We start from the raw sequence: 20,659 nt of genomic DNA on the forward strand, positions 1-20,659 counted from the left end.
CACTACATACTATGATCCAGTCTTCCTCACTTGGCATTGTCAATGTCCAAGGATTTTCCTTCCGTAACGTGTCTTTTCGTGAAGAACCAGTCTGCCGCCGACTTCCACTCACACAGCCTATTTTTTTGCATTATTTTTTATTTAAAAGTGAGAAATTTCATCGGAGACGGAGAAAGGTTGGTGGTTATACTGTCGATATACTGCCGATTACATGGCCAGGTTACTATTATGCCACAACACAGGACTAATGAATTTTTTCTCATTGTACGCCCTTTAGGTAATATGATATAGTAATTCTTCTTTCAATAAAGAAATGCTTCAAATTTCGCCATAATATATAGAACGTATATATATTGAACGTACACGTCAAGCTGTTGTGTTTCTTTTTTGTATTCGTTTGAGAGTGTATTTTGTTGATCTTACTTTTTTATTTTTTTCCTTCATCGTTTGACAATACCAACATGCATGTAGTTTTGATTTTAATCTGAACTTGTAATGGATTCGGAAGAGATCTGGTCCTCATCCAGCCTGATGACTATCCCAGATTTCGGGTCTGTCTCCGCAATACCAAATTCGATATTCAGCATATCTTGAAACAGTTTTAGTTTTTGCAATTCCTCGTTATGTTGCGAGTCATTACAATGCATACTGACAAATTTGTTCAGTTTTACGAACAGTCTCTCGCATTTGACCACTTTCGCGCGCAATTTCCTGTTCTCCGTTTTGATGTGGTTGAATTTGGTCATCAACTGCTCCTCTTTGGCCTTCTTCCGTTGACGAGACTTCGATGCGGACAATCTATTTCGTTCCAGCGCTTTGTATCTTTTCCATTCCTCGTTCAACTGCCACATCCCCAACGACGCAGAACTCTGCATTGCCACGTGTTCCTGAGGTTGACCTTGAGACGAGTATCGTTGCATCGCTGGAGGTTGCCAGAGCAGTACAGACTGCTGTGGAGGGTTTTGTGTGGACAATTTTGGAGGTTGTTGCTGCTGCACTGGCTGTAGTACTGGCTGTAGTACTGGCTGTTGTGCTGGCTGCTGCGCTGGCTGTTGCTGAGGTTGTAAAATCGGAGGGCTCTCGACTTCCCTATTCAATTGGGATATTTGTCCGTTAGCTATCGATATTCTTCTGTTCAATGAGGGTTGTTGTTCCTGCAACTCGTCATAAATACCCGGGACTTCCCCTGGATTGTAGAAAGTCGCCAACTTCTGTTTCTCATCGACTAGTCCATTGTCAAAAAATAGCTTTGTATAACTATTGCTTTTATCAGAACTTTCATCGTTATCATCACTACCCTGCGCGTAACACATGAATACCTCCTGCTATACTACCATACAATGGTATCTCAATTTTTTTCCCTCCGCGATTGTGACTTCTACAACAATGTGAAATTATTCTCTTCTTATAGTTAACCTTGTTCTTGTGATATCCTAAAGAACGACTTGCTCCCCTATCGCACTTTATAGAGACCAAGCCAAAAAAATGAAGAATGAAAATTAGTGCCCTTGCTTACCGAAACCACCATTGGAAAAACAAACAGGAACTGACACAAAAAACAACCAGCCCGTATACCCATTTATATCTCTAGGACGATTCGATTGCTTATATAAACGTAATGGAAAAAAAAGAGAGATGTAGAAGATAGAAATACCGTATGCACAGAAGAAATGTGACAACTGCATGAAGGAAACGGTAGAAACCTGGAATGACATGTGCACTGACTAAGGAATTTCCCAAGACCCGCCCGAGAAACAGCGGAAAATAAAAGAAGTATAAAGCTCCTGCCCACGATCAAACAAAACCCACCAGTGATACAGCCGGAGGCCCACTATCAAAAAAACACAATGGCGCAAAGACAAAAGAGACAGACAGAGAACAATGGGGCTCACGAGATAGGCTACAAAGGCAACTGAACAAAGCGTGCTGCGGCATTTTCTTTGCAGCGCTGATCAGCAAAATCTCCACCGAAAAAAAGACGGTCTTCCTCCCCCCCTCTCCGCAACGGCACAGAAACGTCCGTGAGGAAACAGTGGCGTCACTCGGAATGTGCACGCAAAAGACACTTCACATAAATTATTATTAAAGAGGCATCCGCGGGCGCCGTTCGGCCGGACCGCTGCGGCAGTTTCTGTGGGGGGCTTTCCTGCCGGATTGCCTGCCCAGCAGTGACCGTTTTGGGAAAGAACCAGAAACGTGACGGTTCTGGTGGTCAAGAGGAGACCGCCGCATCGGGGAATTAACAGCCGAGTTTGGGGTTCGGTGTGTGGGTGCGTTTCTTCTTTTACTAAGATCTGACCAATATCGGCTTTTTTTCCCGAAGTATGACGGACAGATGTCGCCGGTTCTTTCCTTTTAGCGGAAGGGGAACACACACCACTGCTGCTGTTGCTGGCCACGATCAAGTTCACGATCACCCACGCACGGACGCACGCACTCACGCACTCACGCTTTAGTAGACTCTCTGGGCGTGTCAATCAAGGGTATTCAATTGAGGCGGGTCCTGTAACACGGCCCTGACCTACTTGACTGCTTGGTTGCTTGCCTGTCCATCTGTCCGTTTGGTTTTTTTTATCTTTACTTGCGTCGTTGCAATGACGTTGCAGCGGCAAGTTGATTATGTAACGGACACAATCATCGAGAACGAGCGCGGGTTGACGGTGCTTGGGTACCCGATCTTTTCACCTAAATTCCTCCTGCCGCATCTGGACCCGGCAAACTTCCAATTGGTCCTCGATCACGGACATCTTGTCGAGCTTAACGTGCTCAACACAAGGAATTCGCATTCTCTGGACGAGCTGTACCCCTTGCCCTGGGTGGACTCGCAGGCAGCCGCCGCAGGAGGGGTTGCACCGGGAGCAGGGGCAGATTCAGCGGAGACCGGGTGGTTCGTGCAAATGTCCAATAGGGATGACACAGACGACCAAGGGTGGTGCTACAGTTGGTCGTTCGGCTGCCACCGGTGGAAATCGAAAAACGGTTTTGTACGCAAAAGAATGTGGGTACGGTTGCCAAGGGGCAATTCCGGTTTATCGCACTTGAACGGGGCAGATACACACTGATACGTCACTCTACAGCACACTTCCCAAAGGCCAACTTCCCTCCGTAAAAGAAGCCTGTGGTAAGCCATGACACAGGCACGGATTTTATAACAATGCGTGCGCGCGTTTGCTAGACAATAGCTTACAAAGCCTTACTTTTCTATTATTCTGATTTATGTATGCTTTTTGTTTTATTTTTTCTTGAGTTTTTTTGTTCTTCTCTCGATACATAAAGACTGACAGGGCTCTTTTGTATAATAGCACTAAACAAGAAGGACTACGTACCGGACGAACCGAAATGGAGGGCCCAGTTCTCATACTCCGATAGTCCCTCTTTTGAAACAGACGGCTTGATGTACTCTAAGCTATTAGTAAAGTCGCCCAACGTCACAGCGCGGATTTCATCACGGTCCGTCAGTAACAGCTGGTCGCCCAATTCCCGCAGGGGACCCATTGCAGCGTCCTTGGCCAACGACGTAATATCACTCCCAGAGTACCCCTGTGTCACTTTCACCAATTCCTCGAAATCAGCACTTGTGAGCGAGTGAATCTGGTAAGACAGCAGCTTTTCAAACTGGACACGCCGAGTTTCCGATTCTGGTAGGGGAATGTACTGTCTTCTGACAAATCTCCTCCTTGCCGCCTCATCGATCGACCAAGGCAGGTTCGTCGCCGCCAAGACGAGAACCCTCTTGTCCTCCGCCTTGGAACCCGTCTTGACTTGCTTCCCAGCGGCAGCGCTCGATAGGGCGGACCACTGCACTAAAAACTCGTTCTTAATTCTTCTTGAACTTTCGTTCTCACCGTCCTGGTTTCTACTCCCAAGTAAAGAATCAATCTCGTCGACAAATATAATAGACGGTGCCAGTCTCTGTGCAATCATGAACAGCGCTCTGACCAACTTCTCACTCTCACCAAGGTACTTAGAAGTCAACGATGACGCACTAATGGAAAAAAATGTGGAATGCGACTCACAAGCAACAGCCCTCGCCAACATCGTCTTACCTGTCCCAGGTGGTCCAAACAGCAACATCCCCGTGACAGGCTCCCTTAGCCCAAGAAACAGATCCGGCCGCAAGAACGGGTATACTACAGCCTCCTTCAGTGAGTTCTTTGCCGAATTCAAACCAGCAATGTCCTCCCAGTGCACTTCGTCACCATGGACCACAATGTCCTGCAGAATCTGTTTCGCCAAAGCTTTGTCAATCCCAGGTATAGAGTTTATCAGCCTCTCCTCATCCGCATCCTTGCTGTCTACTTTGTCCTCCTCTGCATTATCAACTTCTTTGCCCTGTGGTTGCTTCGTTACGTTAGCGGGAGGCGGAGGCGGCGTATTCTGTGGTGGCGTTGCAGTGGCTGACTTCTTCTTTTTCATGTTTGTGGACGTCGGTTTACCAGTTTTCAAATTAGGTTCAGTAGCAGGTTTTTTGACCACTGGTTTGATGCTTGTCCTCGTCTTTGTCACTGTGGGGTTTTTGGTCTCAGTTTTGAGTCTTTCTCTCGAAACTACATTCTTCTTCATCATGGGCTTGCCCTTCCGCACGGGGGGATTCGACGTGCTGCCATTGTAAACCAGTTGAGCGACCTGCGAGGCTGAAATCGTTTGGGGCAACTTCTGTGGGTGTTCCAAATTCAACGCCTGCTTTGTCACTTTTGTCGGTAATGACGATGAAGATTTAGTAGACGTCTTCTTCAAGACAGCCGGTTTGGACTTGTTGCCATTACTGGCATGGGTACCAGACGTCATGACGGTAGTGTTTAGTGCCGGGGTTGAATTATTAAGTTTCACAGCACCCTGTGGCGTTGGTCGCGATGGCAAAGCGGGCGCACTTGCCGGCGGTGTAACGGAATTACATTTGTTCATAAGATTATGCTTTTTGTTAATGGGTCCCCTGCTGCGAACAGCATTCAAAACGGGTGCCGAAATTGCTGAGGCGCCAATATCTGGTGGTGGGACAGACTGAGCTGGCGGCGGCGCCAACGTTTTGGGGACCAATGGAGGGAATGCGGAGGGCAACGGCGGAAGTTTCGGCAGCTCAGGTGGAGTGGAGACGGTCAAATCCTTCATTTGATCGTGCAATGTCGTTTCACCGTTCAGTCTATCTAATGCATTGAACCTGGCCAAATCCTCTCCGTTGACCTCAAGGTAGTTGTCATAATAATCGGAAACATCGAAGTCATTACTGTTATCATCCTCTTCATAATGTTCCCCTGCTTCATCGCTACTTTCAATTAAAATTGGTTGTTGCTGTGGCTGAGGTGTTTCATCCTCTTCCAAGATGTTATCCGTATCAAACACATCAAATAAGTTCAACTTATGAGTGTCGTCGTGGCGGTTCCGATGAACGTCGTTTTCACTGCGAAGACTCCTGCTAGAATAATTCAGGGGCTTCGATTGTGAAAAATTGACCTTTACTTGATGCTGCGGTTGTTGATTTTGACGTTGTTGATTGTGATCCTGTTGGTTTGTCCCTGAGATAGAATATGAATGTAGGTACGGTTTTTGTGTTCGTAAAGTGGTCCTTGAAAAGCCGTGGTTTTGGTGCCCCTGCTGCTGCTGCAATGGTGGTGACGATAACGGCACAGAATGCTGCATTCTTGTCAATGATTTCTTATGGTCCGTAGAGTAGTAAACCTTATTATGCGAGTCTGTATCAACGTTCAACTCTGGGTGCTTCTCAATAATATCTTGTGCTTGTTCCAAGTGCTTATCTGCCTTTTGGTACAACTCTTTAACCCCTGTAAGAAGACTCAACTCGTCTGGCCTATAATACTGTAAGTTTGGGTACCTATGATCAATCAACGTAAGTCGAAACATGATGTCGGTCGTGAGTGCCTTCCATCCTTGCAACGCCTTTTTGACATGGCCAGAGTCCTGTAACTGCTTGTAGTAGATGATCTCATTGGCTACTTTCGAGTACAGCTCTGAGAGGTCGGACAACGGCTGTTGCGGCTTCCTTCGAAGTTTGTTCCACTTATCTAAGATAGAAGAGGACCCGTTCTGTTCCTTCGTGCTGTACGACTCCATTCAAAGGATCGAATATATGCGAGTCCGAGTTCACCGTGGCAGAATTCCTGGTATACACCGAACGGCTAGTAACGGTTATAATCCCAGCGAAACAAAAAATCAAACCAACAAAGAGATTCAAAAAAGTGCTGATAACTTGGACGTATTGTCCCTTGGTGAAAACCGGATGAAAGATGCAGGGAAGCGGGGAACACAAGAAGTCCAGGGTATCAAATGCTGTTTAAATTAATTCGACTGTAACATGCTTCCGGATCAAACGGTAAAAATTTGATGATTTTTGAACAAAAAAAACGAACAAGTACAGTATAACACACACACAGAGTGAAGAAGACCACTAACTGTCAGTGTTCTGTTCAAGAAATTAACGTGCATTAATGATATACAGACAAGATACTAAATACTGCAGTATGTATTATGGGTTTTGTTACCAAGGTGGGATGTTCTCGCCCTTTTTACATGGACATCACGCTTTGTAACGGTATCTTTTCTCCTTCTTCTGCTGTTCGCCCAGGATAAGTTCTTCGAAGACACGGGCCTCCTCTGCCTCCTCTGGGGTTCTTCTTGCGCTGGAGAATTTCCCAGCGAAGTAAAGCAGCGCTTTCGCCTTTTCGATTCTCTTTCTCGAGGGCACGTTCTTGTCGTGGAGGACCCTGCTGCAGACCTCCTTCAGTTTCTGCTCCAGTTCGAAGCGGGACATTGCCCACATGACGCCGAGGGCCTTCCCCGCGAGCATTGTTTCGAATTTAACGCGCTCGTACTGGTCCAGTTCCTCTGGGTTGACTTTCTCCATCTCTGCCATGGCCTTCTGCGCCTCTGCGCCCGTGGACAGCAAGTTATACGCGGATTTGACCGTGCGTGCGTTGTTCCTTGTGCCCGTGAAGATCTTGGAGAACCCCATCGTCTTTTTGGAGAGAAGGTAGTCGTGTGCCTTTGTCTTGTACACTTTAGCGAGCAAGTACAGTAGTTCGATACCGAAACTCTCTAGCTTCAAATCCTCGATCTCTTGCTTCAATTTCGCCTCAAAATCCTTCAAGTGGTTCTCCTTGACTGCGATGAGGTACTTTTCAAGCCTCTCGTTCAGTTTCTTGGTCAGATCAACGACTTGCTTCTCCAAATCCTCTCTACGCCTTTTCTCAAGCTCCATGAGCTTTTCACGCTGTTCCTTCGTCAGCTTGTTCCTATCTGTCGGGACACCGGCACTGCCATCCGGTTTATGCACCACACCTGTGTGATCACCCGTTGCGCCAGGCGCAGCACCAGTTGCGGCACCAGCACCAGCCCCTCCCCCCTGCGCGTCCCCATTCATCATCTCCGTGGCCGAGTTCAACTCCTTGAACAGCGAAAACTCGCCGATCCAGTTAGTGAACCCGTCCCCACCGAAGATCATCGAGAAATACTCCCCAGCGTCTTCAAACCCTTGCTGTGGCACGGCATTGTCCTTCCCGAACTCATCGTACTGCTTCCTCAGATCCGGGTCGCTCAACACCTGGTACGCCTCCCCTACCTGTTGAAACCGTTCGGACGCAGTCGGATCGTCCGGGTGCTTGTCAGGGTGCGTCTCCATCGCCTTGCGACGGTACGCCTTCTTGATCTCCGTAGCTGTTGCCGTGGGCGGAATCCCCAGCACGTCATAGTACTCTGTCTCCTTCACCATCGCTGATATTAATGCTGCTATGCGAAAGTTGTCGGTATAGCCCTGGGAGAGAGCACCGACTGAACAACAACTCGAACCTTCAACGTCTTCGCCTTCGAGAGTTGGACCCGTTTCTCCTATTCCTCCCTCGAAAGGGTCCGAGAGCCGTGCGCGCGGGCGGGTAACGCCGGTTCCCCCGCCCCAGGGTGCCAGGGCCAGGGCCAGGGCACCCTGGGGCACCTTACAACGCCCTGAGGCACCAACGGTATCACCACACCGCCTCGCTGGTCGCCGTGACTGCGTTCTATCCCGCCGCACCCTGGAGATTCAATCCTGAGGTTCCAGAGGTGAACAAAACTCCATTTGAGATGCGGTGACAGCGACAGCGACGGACCCAAAGCCGTGGCTGTCACAGCCCCAGCGTGCCGTCCTGTTGACCAGCGGTAGACACCGCTGCCAGGCTGCCAATAGGCCTACCCAGCTACGCACCCAGCCTCTACCTGCCCAGGACGACACCCCCCTTCTGCGCTGCGGTGTTTGGGCGCATTGCCAGCGTCGCCGACTTTCAGAGACTCGGCTCCCACTGCAGTTTGAAGGTTTCCAGCACTTGCACGTCCCGTAGACACTTGCACTTGCTCTTGCACTTGCACCGACCCCCCCACACACGATGGCTGCTACGGTCCCCGCGAGAGCACAGGTCCTGTCCGTGTACAGACAGTTCATCAAGAACGCAAACCAGTTCACTAACTACAACTTCAGAGAGTACTTCCTCCGCAGGACGCGGAACACTTTCAAGCAGAACAAGACCGTGGAGGACCCAGCACGGCTGGCCGCGTTGTTCGGAGAGGCGAGGGCTGAGCTGAAAGTGCTCAAGAGACAGTCTGTCATCTCGCAGATGTACACTTTCGACAAAACGGTCGTTGAACCGCTCAACAAACGCTCACATGGTTGAAGAGGCAAGAGAGCTCGACCCGTTCAGATTCCAGTATATATAACTAGTAGCAGGTCACACACCCTATGTATGTATTAGCTTAGCTCATCGTATAGTAAAGAGAGGAAAAATTTTTTTCAGTGCTTTATATTATAATATAAGCAGAGATGTGCCGGTGAGATGGGTTCCGAGCGGTGCTGTGTTGTCTGTGTGCTGCTAGGGGATCGTTGTACACACTGCAATCATGAAGAGATCTAACGTCGGCGCAGCAGCTACCTCGAAAAAACCGTCTATTACCGACAGGAAGTTGTTCAATGACAAAGTCTGGGACACACAGTTCACGAAGGATCTGCAAAATACCATTGCGGACTCGAAACCTTTCCAATGGGGGTGCGTCCAGGATCTGTTGGAACCGACTTTCCTTGCTAAAGTGAAAACGGAGATTCTACAGAACATCCATTTCACATTGAAGGAAACGGATATCTACAAGTTGAACCAGACAGGTGACTTGGCGAACTTGTCGAAACTTGGGTCCGACGAGTTGCAATCCAAGTTGCCCCACGTGTGGCAATTGCGCCAACTGATTTACTCGGACGAGTTTAGAAACTTCATCTCAACAGTCACCCAGTGTGGCCCACTCTCTGGGGTCAAGACTGACCTGTCATGCCACATCTACGACAAACACTGCCACTTGCTGAACCACGACGACGTCGTCGGGTCCCGCCGCGTCTCCTTCATTTTGTACTTGAACGACCCGCACCACCAATGGAAGGATCACTACGGTGGGAACCTGCGCTTGTTCGACACAGTCACAAAGGATATCCCACTGTCGGACCCTGTCGCCAAATTGCTCCCCAAATTCAACCAGTACGCATTCTTTAAAGTTCAACCTGGGTACTCCTTCCACGACGTCGAGGAGGTCCGCATCAACAAGAAGCGACTGTCCATCCAGGGATGGTTCCATATCCCACAGAACGGGGAAGTAGGGTACAACAAGGGCGAGGAGGAGAAATGGTGTAAGAGCATCTGTCAGATCGATGAGAAGAAACTCAAGGACTACACTTTCCCCAAACGTGCCCCAGCAACAGTACAACCTCTGAGTGATTCGCTCGATTTGACGGAGGAGGATATTAGGATTCTAGGCGAGTTCATCGCGCCACATTTCTTGAACAAGGATAAATTGGAATCCCTGAGGGACCAGTTCTTGAACAACTCATACATCTCAGTGGTGGATTTCTTGAACGATGCCAAGGCCGGAGTGTTGTCCAAACTGATCAAGGATAACGAACTCAACGTCCAGATGCCCACGAAACAGACAGAGATCGCTCAACCGTGGGATCTGGCAAGACCACCACATCAATGGCAATTCCTGTACTTAGAGGAGAAGAACAACACGAACGCATCAAAATTCACCCATTTGGACAAAGAATTGGCTGGGTTGTCCAGTTTCTTCAAGAGTCTGCCCTTCCAGAAATTCGTCATCAAAGTAACAGGGCTGACCCCATTGACGGTGTCGTCCCTGGTGAGAAGGTTTAGACCTGGGTTCGACTACATGCTGGCGGACAAGACCGAGCTGAACAAAGCGCTTGAAAACGTCATGGATTGCGTCCTGGAGGGTACACTGTGCTTGACACCTATGGATGGGTGGGACACGAACTCCGTTGGCGGCTACGAGCTGTACATGACCGCGGAAAATGAGGAGAAGAACGAATGGAACGACGAGGACCCAACCGTCGTCGGCAGAGACGGCGACTCAACTTTGATCAACAAGCCAGCGTCATGGAACTCGTTCAACTTGGTCCTGAGAGACCAGGACGTCTTAGAGTTCGTGAAGTACGTGTCTTGGGATGCTAAGTGCAGCAGATGGGACTTGAAACTGAAATGGGATCTTCTAGACGACGACGACGACGATGAAGAGTGATGCCAGCCTCTTTCGAATATACACTATTATTATTATATACACACATAGACATACACGGATAGAAGTATTTACAGATCATTTATTGTACGCATTTGAAGTCTTCGACATAAGTCCGATGGCCTGGCACCTCCGTATCGCCTTCGCCAACCGTTTTTGATCCTTGTGGGCAAGCCCAGTGACATCGCTATGCAAGATTTTCCCAGACGAGGAGACGTACCGGACGAGCATCTCTGGCGACGAATACAAGTTCATTGGGTTGACCGGGCCAAGAGGCTTCTCCGTGGACCTGAATTTCCTGTCGAGTCTGATTCTTTCCAGGGAGAAATCGAACGGGTCGTAGATGGACTCGTTGGCAAACTGTTTCACCAACCTCGGATCGACGTTTTTACTCGGATTATTCCGTGAGTTGGCACGAGCACTCTTTCTCAAGTCAGAGGTCAAATCGATCCTCCCGGACCGTTCCTTGTCAGAGCCACTCCGCGTCGCTCGTGAGGGGGGGAAAGCAAAGCTTGTCCCTAACCACCTTGCATTGCATCGCAGAGTACTGCCAAAACACTGACTTTTCCCCACAGACAACAACATATCTCCGCCGTACTAGAGTATCACCCTTACGACGAGCCACTGTCCACGAATACCTGCACCAATCCCAGTCCGAACAACACCACTGGAGGTTTAGTCCATCGTAGTCGTTGTTAAGAGCAAAGCAGAAAAAAAGCGTCACAAATTATTCACCAAATTCCACCGCCAACGAGAGGGAACAGCGACGGTAAGACGTGCAATTTATCAAGTTAGTTATACTATGTACATATATATGGGTATATACGCAAACTTGTAGGTGTGTGTACATAATCGTTTACTATCGTCTTCGTTACGCGTGTAGTAGTTTGTTTTCGTCGTTACATGTCAAGTCGTTTAATCTGTTCCAAACGGTCGTTGACCGCCTGTTCAAACGCTGTGGACTTCTCAGCGTCGAGCAGTTTGGAGTGGATGGACTGCAAGGCTTTGACGGAGTCGGCCTCCTCGATGACACAGGAGATGTTGATCTCGTTGGCACCTTGGGAGATCATCTCGATGTTGATGCCCTGTTCCGCGAGCGTGGTGAACATTGTCCCCGCAATACCAATAAACTGTTTCATTTGTTTCCCGACTAGGGACACAATGGCCATGCTCTTGGTGACGTCGACGGTCCCCAAGGATTTCAGCTTGTCAACGGCTTTCCTCAGCGAGAGCATGGAGTCTGCATCTGGGATCGGTAGTGCCATGGAGACGTGCACTTCAGAGGTGGAGATAAGGTCCACGACGAGCTTGAAGTTGTCCAGGATGGTGAATATTTGCGCCAAAAACCCGTGGGACAACGTTTTCTTGTTTGAATGAATGTTCAAGACGATAATGTCGTGTTTTGTCGTGATCGCCGTGGCGCCTCTCTTCTTCTTTTCGAAGAACGAAGCGGACAAGGCCTCAGGAGGGTGTGGCGGCGTCTCCTCGCCCTTCTTGGCGATGTTGTCAGGGTAGATGACTGTGCCGCTGCCCTTGGGGTTCTGTACGTTTTTGATTCTGATTGGGATCTTCGCCCTGATGACTTGCTCCATGGTGAATGGGTGGATGACCTCAGATCCGTAGTACGTCAACTCGGAGGCCTCCTCTGGGGTCACTGAATCCAGTAGACGCGCCTGGGGAACCTTTCTTGGGTCTGCGGTGAAAATACCGTCGACCTCCTTCCAGATTTGCAACTCATCCGCGTTCAAAGCGACTGCGATCAGAGCGGCACACAGGTCCGTGTACCCACGGCCCACACCGTTGAGCAACCCCATGGGAACCAACCCGAAGAACCCGGTAACGACGGGGACGATCTTCTCGTCCGCATCGATGAACGGCTGCAATCTCTCGCGCAGCGCACGGACAAGGAATGTGTAGAAGGATGTGTCCAGGACAGCAACGTTGTAATCGCTTGGGATGATATGTGAAAGGTCGACGTATTTGGCCTTGATCCCACGGTCGTTGCACAGCGCGGTCATGAACAGACAGCTGAGCTTCTCCCCGACAGACATGACAAGGTCCACAGTTCTCGAGCTGACCTCCCCTAGAATCTTTGATGCGTCGAGGTACTTCTTGACAAGGTCGAGTTCCCTCCGCGTGTCATCCACGAGCTTCGTCTGCAGCACCGGGTTCACGATGAAGTTCTCTGCGTTCGCAATGTGGTCCTCCTTGACGAGCTCGATGACGTGCTCGAAGTTCTTCTCGGCAGCGGCAAGGTCCGCACAGTTCAGCAGCCGCGACGTGGTCCCCTCAGACTTGACCGAGGACGACCGTGCGGAGCACACCACGGCCGCGTTCCCCGCGGGCGACATACCTTGCGAGTACAGTTTCACGATCTCGTCGACGATCTGCACGGGGAACTTCCCGACGGACGTCCCGCCGAATTTTTGCACCACCCAGTTGTACTTCCCGGAATCCAGCATCTCAGACGGTTGGAGCACCCTTGCGGCTGTCAGAACCCAAACCAAACCGACCACCACAACCGTTACATAACACCACTACGTTATATAATCCTCGAAGGATTCTTCGAGAAAAATTTTTCAGTGTAATCGGAACCTCGAGAACTGAGTCATCGCAAGCCACAGTCGAGGGAAGGTAGAGGATGGATGCTAAGGGCGTGCTGGATGGGCTGCTGCGGGACCCTGGAAACGCTAAGTGTGCGGACTGCAAAGTGCAGGCGCACCCGCGGTGGGCCTCGTGGTCTCTTGGTGTGTTCCTGTGCATTGGGTGCGCAGGGGTGCACCGCTCGTTGGGGACGCACATCTCGAAGGTGAAGTCTGTGGATCTGGACGCCTGGCAGAGCGAGAACCTCGAGGTGCTCGTGCGCAACGGGAGCAACGTGCGTGCGAACGCGCTGCTGTACGAGACGAAACTGACGGAACCGTGGGACTTGGGCGATGACGATGACCTCTTGAAACAGTTCATCAAGTGCAAGTACGAGTTGCGGAAGTGGTGCAGTGATTGCACCGTGCTGGATCAGCCGCAGCCGACGTCCAAGGTAGAGACCGAGACAGCGCCGCCAGAGACTGCGGCCGAGACTGCCGCAGTAATAACCCCACAGGAGAACCCGAGGAGGCGCTCTGAATCCTACGGGAGCAAAAGCGACCGTCCGAGTCTCGTGAACTTGCAGTCTCTCAAGGACAAGAAGCAAGAGCATTCCCCCCGCAGCAGCAACAACAAGGCTACAGGGGGCAGCAGCCATTCGTTCGAAGGTCGATATACGATCTATACAAGAACGAGAAACTGCCAGGGTCGTCGAGATGAAGTTGGAATATACATATATATACATGCACTTACGCTAACTACTTAATGAAGCATTAGAACGGCAGCGCGTAGAAGAGAGGGAGCCGGGTTCAGCCACTCGTAGGAAGCCCGACGTACGCCTTGAAGGAGTCGTAAATAAGCCACTGGAAACTGGTGAGTGTACCGATCATGACGATTCTGACGGGGAGCCCGTTCCACAGGCCGACGAACCCGATCCGCTTGTAGATCGCGCGCGAGGCGTCCATCATGGACTGGCCCATGACCCGCTCGTTGTTGATCTTGGAAACCATCACGTCCGCCGGGTGCGAGACCGCTGCACACAGGATACCGGCCAGGTACCCACCTACGAAACTGACCGAGATCTGCTGCAGTGGGTTCATCTCGGACTTCTTCTTGGGCAACTTCGAGTAGATGTACTCGACGATCCTTTCAAACGAGGTGAACTTACACATCGTGTACGGGATCTGCCTGCACCACAGCGGTGCAATACCTTTGTAGAAGGACATCAAACCTTCAGCCTTGTACGTCTTGGAGAGTCCCTCCCAGACGTTGTTGCAGAATGATGGGATTGTCGTCTGCTGCTTGACTTTGATGGCCTCAAAGGGGCACAGCATGATGTCCGCGATGAACTCTGCTGTCGCGGAGGCAAGCAAGTACAGCGACGTACGGTTGTTGTGAATCCGCGTAGCATCCCCACCGCAGAGCGTCTGCGAGTAGAAATGCTTGAAGTACTCGTACCCACCGTACTTCCCGGCCCCCTGCAGCGAGTACCCGATGAAAGTCGCGCCAACACCAGTGAACAGCTTGGCAAACCCCTCCTTGGATAAGATGTCGCGCATCCCCTGAATGTTGGACTTGTACAGCCCGGGAGACACTTGCAGTCTACATTTGACGAGATCCAGCGGTGTCACGGAAGAATGCGTCGGCCCACAGGCGACCACACCGCCGAGCGTACAAGCCGTGTAAAACTCCTTAGTGTATAAGTCAATATGCCTTTTCTGCTGGCTACTACTCATTGCTGTTCTTCCTCGTCCTCCTTATCCTTTACAACAAGAAGCCACTTGCACCTTCTAAAACATCAAATGCGTGCTTAGTTACAAGCGATATTTATCTCATTATATACCACCGAACAAAGAGCCCGCACAACCCCAACGTAACGGCCCTAAGCACAACACACAGAGGCAGAGCCAGCCCCGCAAAGGTCTTACATCAGCATTCCCCTGAAGGTGATTTCCTTTCGAGAGGAACAGAAAGGCCCCTGGAGAGGATACTCGAGCAGCAATTGACCGCTGCCTCCCCCTTTGCACTGTATCTCAGAGACCCAACCCTGGCGCGGTGGTAGACATCCAGGTCTATGGGACCCCTTGCGGTAATTTCTGCACCGGTTGTAAGCGGGACCCATCGGCAGCAGGTTCTTGCTGCCTTTTTTGTCGTTGTGAGCGACAGCAGCAGCTCTTGGCTGTTGTGGCCCGCGGGGCAGTTCTCTCAGCGGCCAAACGGGTTGTTGAACCCGGTCATCACCACGTCGACGCGGTAGTTCTCGCCGTTGTTGTTGTCCCAAAACTCGCACCTTTCGTAGTCGTTTCTTGTTGTGTAGTGGATGCAGAACTCTAGTTTCCCGACGTTGTAGATCCTCTGCGCGTCGTCGATGAGGAAGTGGAATATGTCCATGTTGTTCCCGGGGAGCACGCCGTCGCCCGTGCTCAGCCAGATACACTCGACCTCCATCGTGTCCACCCAGTTGTTCCACGTGTACCTGACGATGACTCGCTTGTCGTAGAATATGTTCCGCACCATTACCTTCCCGATGATGTACCGGGCCGTGTTGCTGATCACTTCGCCGCCGTTGAAAGTGGGCTGGACCACGTTTGTCTGGTGGACGTGGAGAGCCAGCTCTTGCAGGAACACGTTCCTGTTGCGGGACAGGTTTGCGAAGATGTTCAACTTCAGCGACTTTGGGTTCTTGTTGCTTAGAATTGGGAAGTTCTTGTTGTACAGTCCAACGACTTTGTTGCTCCGCATCTTACCATTCAGCTCCTGCTTCCACTCTTCGGCCATCTGGGGCGTAGCCTTCGTTTTTAAAAGGGCTTCGCGGACCTTCCTCGTCCTGTCGTCTGTCTCAACGGGTCCCTGCTCGGCACTGGTGCTCGTGCTCGTGCTGGTACTGGCATCGGCATTGGCATCGGCACCGGGGCCCTTCTCCCTAGCTACATTCTTCTGCTGGTCTATCACTTTCTGGAACCGCTTGCTCTTCCTGAGATTCGTGCTGCTGTTGCTGCCCGGGACGGAGGGCCTCTTGGGCGGGTCCATCTGTTGCTGCCTCCTGATCATATTCCCGTAGTCGAATAGACGCGCACCCACCAGCCGGTCGTCGACGCTGGTCCCGGGTCCCTTCGTGTTCAACTTGTGCCTCAACAGCTTCTCGAACTCGTCCTTCGAATACACGTTCATGGGCCGCTCATCGCTTAGGAAGTACTTCACGGGAGCTCTCTGGTCAAAATGCACACTCTTGCTCCGCAGAAGCACATGTCCCTTATTGCGCTGCTTGCGCATCATCTGCTCCTCCTTGTCGTCGACCTCTTTGGCCGCGGGCGTCGACGGTAGCGACTTCGACCGGCCCTTCAGCGACGACTTGACCAGCTCTCCAGACTTCTTATATACAGGGGGAGGGAACCCAAGGATGCTCTCGCTCGACGAGTTGTTCATTGCGTAATTCAGCGAGTTGAACGCATCGCTCCCCACGGTGATGGTCGATTTGGGCGAGAGCGGGGGTAAGTCCGAAGCTATCTGCTTGTTCAAGTCCGTGTTCCGCTGCAGCAGGTCGTCCGGGATCCGGTCCTTGTTGAACTGTTTCACCCGCTGCGGCTTGTGCAGAAAGTTCAATGAGTACAGCTTCCCCATATTAATCGCTCCCGCATGGGCCCCGTTCGTGATAATCCGGGGTCTACCGGCACCGGCACTTCCACTCCCACTCCCACCCCCGCCGTCACCGTCACCACCATCGACAATATTAGCCTCTGGATTCTGGGCGGGTCTCCCCCCGCGTGTCTTCGGCAGAGTAATCCTATCACCTTGCTGCGTAGCCAACACTGCGTCGTGGTCATTAACCAGCTCCATATTCTCCTTTTCCCTTGACGGTGTCTTGCTTTCGACCTTAACGTACATCCTCCACTCTGCGAGCTCACGTTTAAGCCAACGACGACTGCGCTCCCGCGACTGAGTAACCAAACCTGACCCTGGAATGCGACGATAACGCCAGAAACCAACACAGGAAGGTCCTCCGGAGTGTTCCTCACCTCATTCCCCCCTCATTATATTTCAACCGATTTTTCAGCAGCGATTGAATAATCACCCTGTGACGCCCCGGTCTCGAGTGTTGATGTTGGTGCTGCTGGTGGCTGTTATTGGTGTCTGGTATGTCGGTTCCATGCGTGCAGGTTCCGCGGGGGGGCTGGGGGTGTGTTTGGACCTGCTGGGGTGATTTTTTGGGTGTCAATTGACCCAGGAACTGCGCAATGGTGTTACCTTTTGCGATGCCCTTGACGACTGACCTGGGGGAGGAAGGGGGGGGGGGTTAAGTAGTACGCAATTCTATCTGTATATATGATATAGTATACTAGTCCTTGGTATCCGGTGAAGTAGCGCAAATATCTCCCTCACACGGTTTACACCCGGCAGTTGGATATCTCGAAGACCAGGATGTCCGTGGCACCGTTCTTCTTCAGCTCGTCCATGATGGAGCCCTTCTTGTTCCTCTCGATCATCGCAGACACGGCGACCCAGCCCTCGTCAGCGATGTCCTGGATCGTGGGGGCCTTTCTCCCCGGGGTGACCTGCAGCAGTTGCTGCAAGTTCGTGCGCGGCGCGTTGTACGTGCAGAACACGTACCGTTGCGCGGTCATCACACCCTCTATTCTGGACTTGATCGTCTCAATCAACTCTCCGTCCGACTTCGGGTTCTTCGACTGGATCAGGTGCGCGCTCGTGTCCAACACGGTCGCGATATCCGTGAGCCCCGCGGCGCGCATCGTCTCCCCGGACTCCACCAAATCCACGATCGCATCGGCGACACCGAGCGCACAGCTCGCCTCCACGGACCCACCGACGTACCTGACTTTGGTCGTCATCTGAGACTCGGGGACGCCCTCGAGGTCGGCGAAGTACTTGGAGGCCAAGTTTGTGAAACTCGACACGATCGTCTTCCCGACCAATTGCTTCGGGTCAGTGTAGGGCCCGTTCGCGGGAACCTGCACTTGCAACTTACACGAGCCAAATTGCAAGTCAATGGGCAAGTCGACGTCAATGTCGGCCTCTCTGACCTGGTCCAGCCCAGTGATCCCCAAGTCACACTTACCTTCACCGACAAACATGGGGATGTCTGCCGCAGGTAGGAAAATCAGAGCAATGGGGAGACTCGTCGAGAGAGCAATGTCCAGCCTCTGTGACCGGTGGAACTTAATATCGGACCCGTTCAAGATCTCAACACATTTGTTGTACAGTCTGCCCTTCTTCGGGATCGCAAACAGCAGTCTGTCTTCCAAGTGGTTCACTAAATCCATAATTTCTCGAGTAGTTGTAGCAGTGCTGGTATTCTAGCTCTATAGAGGTCGTTCCTGCGTGCGCAATTGCTGTCTCTCCAGCTACATCCACGCTTCTAGTACAGTACTACGTTCAAAATCGCACTTATAATTTTTCACCACAGTTTTAACTGTCGTCGTCGTCGTCGGTCTCGAGAACTATCACCGCGTGAGTCATTGACAAGGCAGATGGGTCAGGAACGTGTCCGGTACCGGGACTGTATGTGCACGATGCGATTTGAGCAAAGATTAGATTGTATATTGTACATAGTTTGGAGGGCACTCTGTCACCTGCCGAACTTCTTGATCTCGAGCGGTCTCAGCAGGATGAACACTAGAAACGCCCAGCCGGCGCCAAGCTCGAACCCAATGTCCCCGCCAAACTTCCCGATACGTCTGGCGATCTCGCCGACCCAATACGTTTGGTCCATCCCCAAGGCGACGCCGAAGGCCCCGACTATCAAAGCGGAGGTCCCCGCGATCCCCAGGGGAAGCTTGTCCCAGCGGTTCCAGTCCGCGACGTTGTAGCCCTCGAACCCCTTCCTGAACGCGAAGTGCTCTGTGATCGCTATCGCGGAGTAGATGGCGAGGTAGTAACCGATCGAGTTCATGAAGTTCTCCATGAAGGCATCGAAGTAGTAGCACGCGGGGATGGCGATCCCCACGGTCGCAGCGTTCCCTGCCATCGTCCACACAACACGGGGCACCTTCGCAAAGGGCTCCCACATCGCCTGCACTGACAGAGCGATCGTGTACATGTTGGGGACGTTGTTAGCGACCGTGGACATGGCTAGCAGCACGCAGCAGAACTCACCGAACCCGTGGAGGGAGTCAGGGACAAGGATCGCGTATGTGAGCCCGCCCATGGCGTTCCGCTCGTAGTACTCCTTCCATACCGGGTTGTTCACAGCAGCCATCGCGGAGGCGGCCCCAAGGATCATGCAGAAGAACAGTGGGAAGACGAGTCCCGCGACGACGGAGAAGAACACTTTGAACTTGTTGATGGTCTTGGGCATGTACACTGTGTAGTCTGCCGCGTAGGTCGTCCACCCAGTGGCGAACCCGAACACTGCGGAACCAAAGGACAGCACGCCACCTGCAGTGGTCGTACCCGAAGTCCAGGGCCCCAACTCGAAGTTACCGGACATCTTCAGCCGCGCAATGATCACCAGGAACACGGCGAAGTTGGGCACCCAGGACCATTTCTCGTACGCGTGGATGACGTTGTACCCGAAGAAAGTGACCATAACTGTACATCCTACGATGATCACACACCCTGCCCATAGCGGACAGTTGTTCCCGTTCTGGTTGACCATGTTGAGCAGTTGTGCGGAAACGACCGTGTTGACGACCCCCCACCCTACACAGGCGACGACGTTGATCAGCGCGAAGATCCGCGCAGTGATGTTCCCCACGAGGAACCGTGATAGGATCATCTGCCGCATCCCGAGCTGAGACCCGAACACGGAGAAGAACGCCACGGGTAGCAACCCTAGTATATTGAAGAACACAATCACAAGGACAGAGGTCCCGAAATTGAGCCCGTAGATGAGTGGTCCCAGTGCGCCCAACGCATAAGCAGCGATGACCATGTTTGCCGAGAACCACATCGACGCAGCGTTCAAGATAGACTCGTCCGCGTTCCGCTCATCCTCACCTACAGGGTCGACGCCTTTAGTCTCCGCGTTAAGCCGCTGCGCAAACCTGTTAAAGAACCCGAGCTTCGTCAACTCAGTGGACCCCTCAGGCAGTTCACCATCCTGCTCCTCATCCCAGGCGTACGCCTGCACAGACTCCTGCTTTTTGTCCACGGACCGGTGCACCACCTCGACATCGCTCTTCCCGACATCCGTGTAGTGCATCTCGTACGCATTGTTTGTAGCGTCAGAACTCGACATGGTGCTTGCTGGGCGATGCTATCTGTGGTGATGATGATGATGCACAACGCACAGGCACAAGTAACCAATGCGATGACATGTCTTTATATATCACAGATACGCTTACATACACGGCCCCACGATGCCCTTATCAGAAGTCAACCACCGTTAAACCGGCAGCAACAGCATTAACCATTGTGACAAGGCCCGCACAATAGGAAATAGTTCCGCTTCCGCTGATTACTTCATGTCATCGAGAAGTGGCTGTTGCTAGATATGCATGCGGCTGGCCTGCTGCCCCTCCCTCGCACACGATAGCTGCAGTGCTGGCGGGGGGGTCTGGGCGATAGC

General features: G+C 51.7%; 13 protein-coding genes across 13 annotated transcripts; 4 read left to right on the forward strand and 9 right to left on the reverse strand.

Moving 5' to 3' along the window:
- Positions 1-479: 479 nt before the first annotated feature.
- On the reverse strand, positions 480-1,313 carry ACA1 (Aca1p; the record flags this gene model as incomplete). The annotated part of the gene is made up of 1 exon (XM_022610726.1): positions 480-1,313. One exon carries the CDS (start codon positions 1,311-1,313, stop codon positions 480-482), a length of 834 nt encoding a protein of 277 aa, XP_022466994.1.
- A 1,281-nt stretch (positions 1,314-2,594) lies between these two features.
- On the forward strand, positions 2,595-3,062 carry SPO73 (Spo73p; the record flags this gene model as incomplete). The annotated part of the gene is made up of 1 exon (XM_022610727.1): positions 2,595-3,062. The coding sequence occupies one exon, from the start codon at positions 2,595-2,597 to the stop codon at positions 3,060-3,062; it is 468 nt and encodes a 155-aa protein (XP_022466995.1).
- Positions 3,063-3,318: 256 nt separating this feature from the next.
- Positions 3,319-6,069, reverse strand: SAP1 (putative AAA family ATPase SAP1; the record flags this gene model as incomplete). Its single annotated transcript, XM_022610728.1, has 1 exon — positions 3,319-6,069. The coding sequence occupies one exon, from the start codon at positions 6,067-6,069 to the stop codon at positions 3,319-3,321; it is 2,751 nt and encodes a 916-aa protein (XP_022466996.1).
- Positions 6,070-6,532: 463 nt separating this feature from the next.
- Positions 6,533-7,723, reverse strand: CAJ1 (Caj1p; the record flags this gene model as incomplete). The annotated part of the gene is made up of 1 exon (XM_022610730.1): positions 6,533-7,723. One exon carries the CDS (start codon positions 7,721-7,723, stop codon positions 6,533-6,535), a length of 1,191 nt encoding a protein of 396 aa, XP_022466997.1.
- Positions 7,724-8,369: 646 nt separating this feature from the next.
- On the forward strand, positions 8,370-8,654 carry ISD11 (Isd11p; the record flags this gene model as incomplete). Its single annotated transcript, XM_022610731.1, has 1 exon — positions 8,370-8,654. One exon carries the CDS (start codon positions 8,370-8,372, stop codon positions 8,652-8,654), a length of 285 nt encoding a protein of 94 aa, XP_022466998.1.
- A 223-nt stretch (positions 8,655-8,877) lies between these two features.
- On the forward strand, positions 8,878-10,554 carry TPA1 (oxidative DNA demethylase; the record flags this gene model as incomplete). Its single annotated transcript, XM_022610732.1, has 1 exon — positions 8,878-10,554. One exon carries the CDS (start codon positions 8,878-8,880, stop codon positions 10,552-10,554), a length of 1,677 nt encoding a protein of 558 aa, XP_022466999.1.
- A 75-nt stretch (positions 10,555-10,629) lies between these two features.
- Positions 10,630-11,136, reverse strand: RSM18 (mitochondrial 37S ribosomal protein bS18m RSM18; the record flags this gene model as incomplete). Its single annotated transcript, XM_022610733.1, has 1 exon — positions 10,630-11,136. The coding sequence occupies one exon, from the start codon at positions 11,134-11,136 to the stop codon at positions 10,630-10,632; it is 507 nt and encodes a 168-aa protein (XP_022467000.1).
- Positions 11,137-11,450: 314 nt separating this feature from the next.
- HOM3 (aspartate kinase) lies at positions 11,451-13,013 on the reverse strand (the record flags this gene model as incomplete). The annotated part of the gene is made up of 1 exon (XM_022610734.1): positions 11,451-13,013. One exon carries the CDS (start codon positions 13,011-13,013, stop codon positions 11,451-11,453), a length of 1,563 nt encoding a protein of 520 aa, XP_022467001.1.
- A 179-nt stretch (positions 13,014-13,192) lies between these two features.
- Positions 13,193-13,900, forward strand: KNAG0L01380 (uncharacterized protein; the record flags this gene model as incomplete). The annotated part of the gene is made up of 1 exon (XM_022610735.1): positions 13,193-13,900. One exon carries the CDS (start codon positions 13,193-13,195, stop codon positions 13,898-13,900), a length of 708 nt encoding a protein of 235 aa, XP_022467002.1.
- Positions 13,901-13,943: 43 nt separating this feature from the next.
- On the reverse strand, positions 13,944-14,870 carry PIC2 (Cu/Pi carrier; the record flags this gene model as incomplete). Its single annotated transcript, XM_022610736.1, has 1 exon — positions 13,944-14,870. One exon carries the CDS (start codon positions 14,868-14,870, stop codon positions 13,944-13,946), a length of 927 nt encoding a protein of 308 aa, XP_022467003.1.
- Positions 14,871-15,339: 469 nt separating this feature from the next.
- On the reverse strand, positions 15,340-17,019 carry GIP2 (Gip2p; the record flags this gene model as incomplete). Its single annotated transcript, XM_022610737.1, has 1 exon — positions 15,340-17,019. One exon carries the CDS (start codon positions 17,017-17,019, stop codon positions 15,340-15,342), a length of 1,680 nt encoding a protein of 559 aa, XP_022467004.1.
- A 500-nt stretch (positions 17,020-17,519) lies between these two features.
- On the reverse strand, positions 17,520-18,413 carry HIS1 (ATP phosphoribosyltransferase; the record flags this gene model as incomplete). Its single annotated transcript, XM_022610738.1, has 1 exon — positions 17,520-18,413. The coding sequence occupies one exon, from the start codon at positions 18,411-18,413 to the stop codon at positions 17,520-17,522; it is 894 nt and encodes a 297-aa protein (XP_022467005.1).
- A 305-nt stretch (positions 18,414-18,718) lies between these two features.
- On the reverse strand, positions 18,719-20,329 carry KNAG0L01420 (cytosine permease; the record flags this gene model as incomplete). The annotated part of the gene is made up of 1 exon (XM_022610739.1): positions 18,719-20,329. One exon carries the CDS (start codon positions 20,327-20,329, stop codon positions 18,719-18,721), a length of 1,611 nt encoding a protein of 536 aa, XP_022467006.1.
- Between the last annotated feature and the right edge of the window lie 330 nt (positions 20,330-20,659).

The sequence above is a fragment of the Huiozyma naganishii genome, chromosome 12 (assembly GCF_000348985.1).
Source record: "Huiozyma naganishii CBS 8797 chromosome 12, complete genome".
Lineage (NCBI taxonomy): Eukaryota > Fungi > Ascomycota > Saccharomycetes > Saccharomycetales > Saccharomycetaceae > Huiozyma > Huiozyma naganishii.